Genomic DNA, 2449 nt, shown 5'->3' on the forward strand with positions numbered 1-2449 from the left:
AATAAATATGACATCAAGTGTTGTCAGGAGAAGGGAAAATAACTTAAACTCGGCCGGACTTTGTCCTCAGTGCCACTTGCGGTCACAGCAGAAATGGCCCGTGTGGTCTGGGGGAACCAGGAGCCCAGGCAGCTCCGCCACCTGCAGAACCCCCAGAACTTGGGTCAGCCCCTCCCGCCACCGCCGCCGCCGAGGTTCCCGCAGCAGGACTAGCTTGGGGAGTAGCGGGCAGGGCCGGGTGGCCGCAGCTGCCTGTGCTGTGGTGCGTCCACGTTCCAGGAGCCTGGCCTCGGCAGGCCGTGGATAAAGGCGGGGGCGTGGGGGGGCGACGACCCCAGCCCGGCGGCCAGCAGCCCTCCCACGCCCGCCCTGCGCGATGGCTGCCTTCGCCCTGCCCCGCTGTGGGGGAGCCCGGATGGTGGGCCTGCTCAGTGCTCTGGAAATGACCAGCAGTTCCAGGGATGGACGGGTGACCTGCAGGGTCAGCCCCACCAAGGCACAGCAGCAGCCTGGCCCTCCGGGGCCACTCGGGGTGTTCAGAGGCGCTCCGGACCCTGCGCTCAGGCAGGGAAGCAGCATAGCCCGCTACCCACGGGCAGACGCCTGGCACCCTGGGAGGGGTCTGCACACAAGGAGAGTCATTCCCAAAGGTCCCCTTCTCTTCCCCGAGTCACAGGCGGACGACCGCCTCCCACCACAGCGCCGGTAACTCCACGACCGCCCAGCTGCTGGCTGGTTCTGCTTCTGCCACCTGGGGCCGGTACCCTCTGTGACACTGGCTGTGCCTGGGGCCTCCCCTGCAGGGGATCCTGCTGCCACCACCAGGGGCACCACCTCATCAGGGACTCACACCGACAGCTTCCGTGATGCGTGCATCGTTCACGGAGTATGGGGCCAGGGTCGCAAGGGTCCCCCCTCCCAGCATGCCTATGAGGTGGCCAAGGAAGCTCCTGGAAGGGAGGACACACCGGCCGCCCCACATCCAGGTACCTGGGCCACCCTTGGGGGGGCCCTAGAGATACCCATGAACCGGCCGGAGAGGAAGACAGTGTCACAGTCCGCACAGCCAGGCCGGAGCGAGCTGGGGAGCGTCAGAGGCGGGCGAGGCCTGGAGGAGGCCGGGGAGTCACTGAGACAGAGGCCCGGCCTCAGGGGCTTCCGCGCGGACAGCCGGGTCCCCCACGCTCCATCCTAGTGCCGTGTCACAGCAGCAGGGACTTGACCACGCCGCAGTGGAACTTGCGGACGTGGCGGTAGAGGTCCCCGGACTGCGTGAAGCGCCGCCCGCACCAGCGGCAGGCGTGCGGCTTCTCGCGCGTGTGCACCACGGCGTGGCGGCTCAGGTTGTGCGAGTACTGGAAGCTCTTGCCGCACTGCGCGCACGTGAACGGCTTCTCGCCCGAGTGCGTGCGCTCGTGCCGCTTCAGCGTGTACGCGCACGAGAAGGTCTTCCGGCACAGCGGGCAGGTGGGCGCCGCGCCGTCGGGCGACAGCCGGGGCCGGGCGCCGTCCCGCTCCCGGAAGTGGGCGCTGAGGTGCAGCTGCAGCACGTGGGCACTGGGGAACAGCTTGCTGCACAGAGGGCACATGCAGAGGTGCCCGCCGGGCCCCAGCTCGTCCTCGCTCGTCCCCCGCTCTGCATCCAGCTCCAGCTCCCGGCTGCCCGCCCCGCTGACTGGCCGCGGCTCCAAGCCCCCCGTCAGGCGCTTGGCTGCGGGTACACGGGGTGGCTGCCGGGGGCCGTGCGGGCTCAGAGGGCCAACGCTGTCCTCCTGTTCCGACAGCGAGTCGCGCTCGTCCTTCACTAGTGGCTGAGTCCCCCGCTGGATGTGGCTGCAGGGCGCTGCCGCGAGGTCGTAGGGTGGGAGGACTGGCTCCTGCCTCCGGCTAGGCTTCAGCGACAGGTCCAGAGCCCGGTCCGATTCTCCCGGAGCCTGCCAGGGAGGAGGCCCCAGTGCCCGTGGACGGAGAGTGGCCTTGACCCCAGCTTGGGGGAGCCTGGCCTTCCGGGCAGCTGGGCAGAGCTCAGGGGTCCAGGCGGGCAGGGGGCAGTGGGGCTTGTCTGACGGCTCTGGCCCGGGGGCGGGGGTCTCCGGATGCAGCGCGCGGTCCTTCCCCCTGAGCCTGCCCTTGCAGACCGTGACGATGTCGTACATGTGCAGGTAGCTGGCGGCGGCCAGGACGTCCTCGACGGGCAGGCTGCGCAGGTCCAGGCGGCCCTCGTACATGAAGTCCAGCAGGCGGCCGAAGGCGGGCGCCGTGACGATGTCGCCGTTGAGCCGCACCGTGTCGCGGCTGCCCGCTGGCCGGTCCCTGTAGAAGAGATGGAAGTAGACGCTGCACGCGGCCAGCACGGCGCGGTGGGCCGGGAAGCGCGCGTCGCCCACCAGCACGGTGCAGTCGCACAGGAAGCCGAGCTCGCGCTGCTGCCTCAGGCGGCCCAGCAGCC

The 2449-nt window shown here is 69.7% G+C and overlaps 1 protein-coding gene across 1 annotated transcript; it reads right to left on the reverse strand.

Moving 5' to 3' along the window:
* Positions 1-302: 302 nt before the first annotated feature.
* On the reverse strand, positions 303-2447 carry ZBTB42 (zinc finger and BTB domain containing 42; the record flags this gene model as incomplete). Its single annotated transcript, XM_011377743.2, has 1 exon — positions 303-2447. A coding segment is annotated over one exon (1245 nt), but the record flags the coding sequence as incomplete, so codon positions are not given.
* Between the last annotated feature and the right edge of the window lie 2 nt (positions 2448-2449).

Source organism: Pteropus vampyrus, unplaced genomic scaffold, assembly GCF_000151845.1.
Source record: "Pteropus vampyrus isolate Shadow unplaced genomic scaffold, Pvam_2.0 Scaffold320, whole genome shotgun sequence".
In the NCBI taxonomy this organism is placed as follows: domain Eukaryota; kingdom Metazoa; phylum Chordata; class Mammalia; order Chiroptera; family Pteropodidae; genus Pteropus; species Pteropus vampyrus.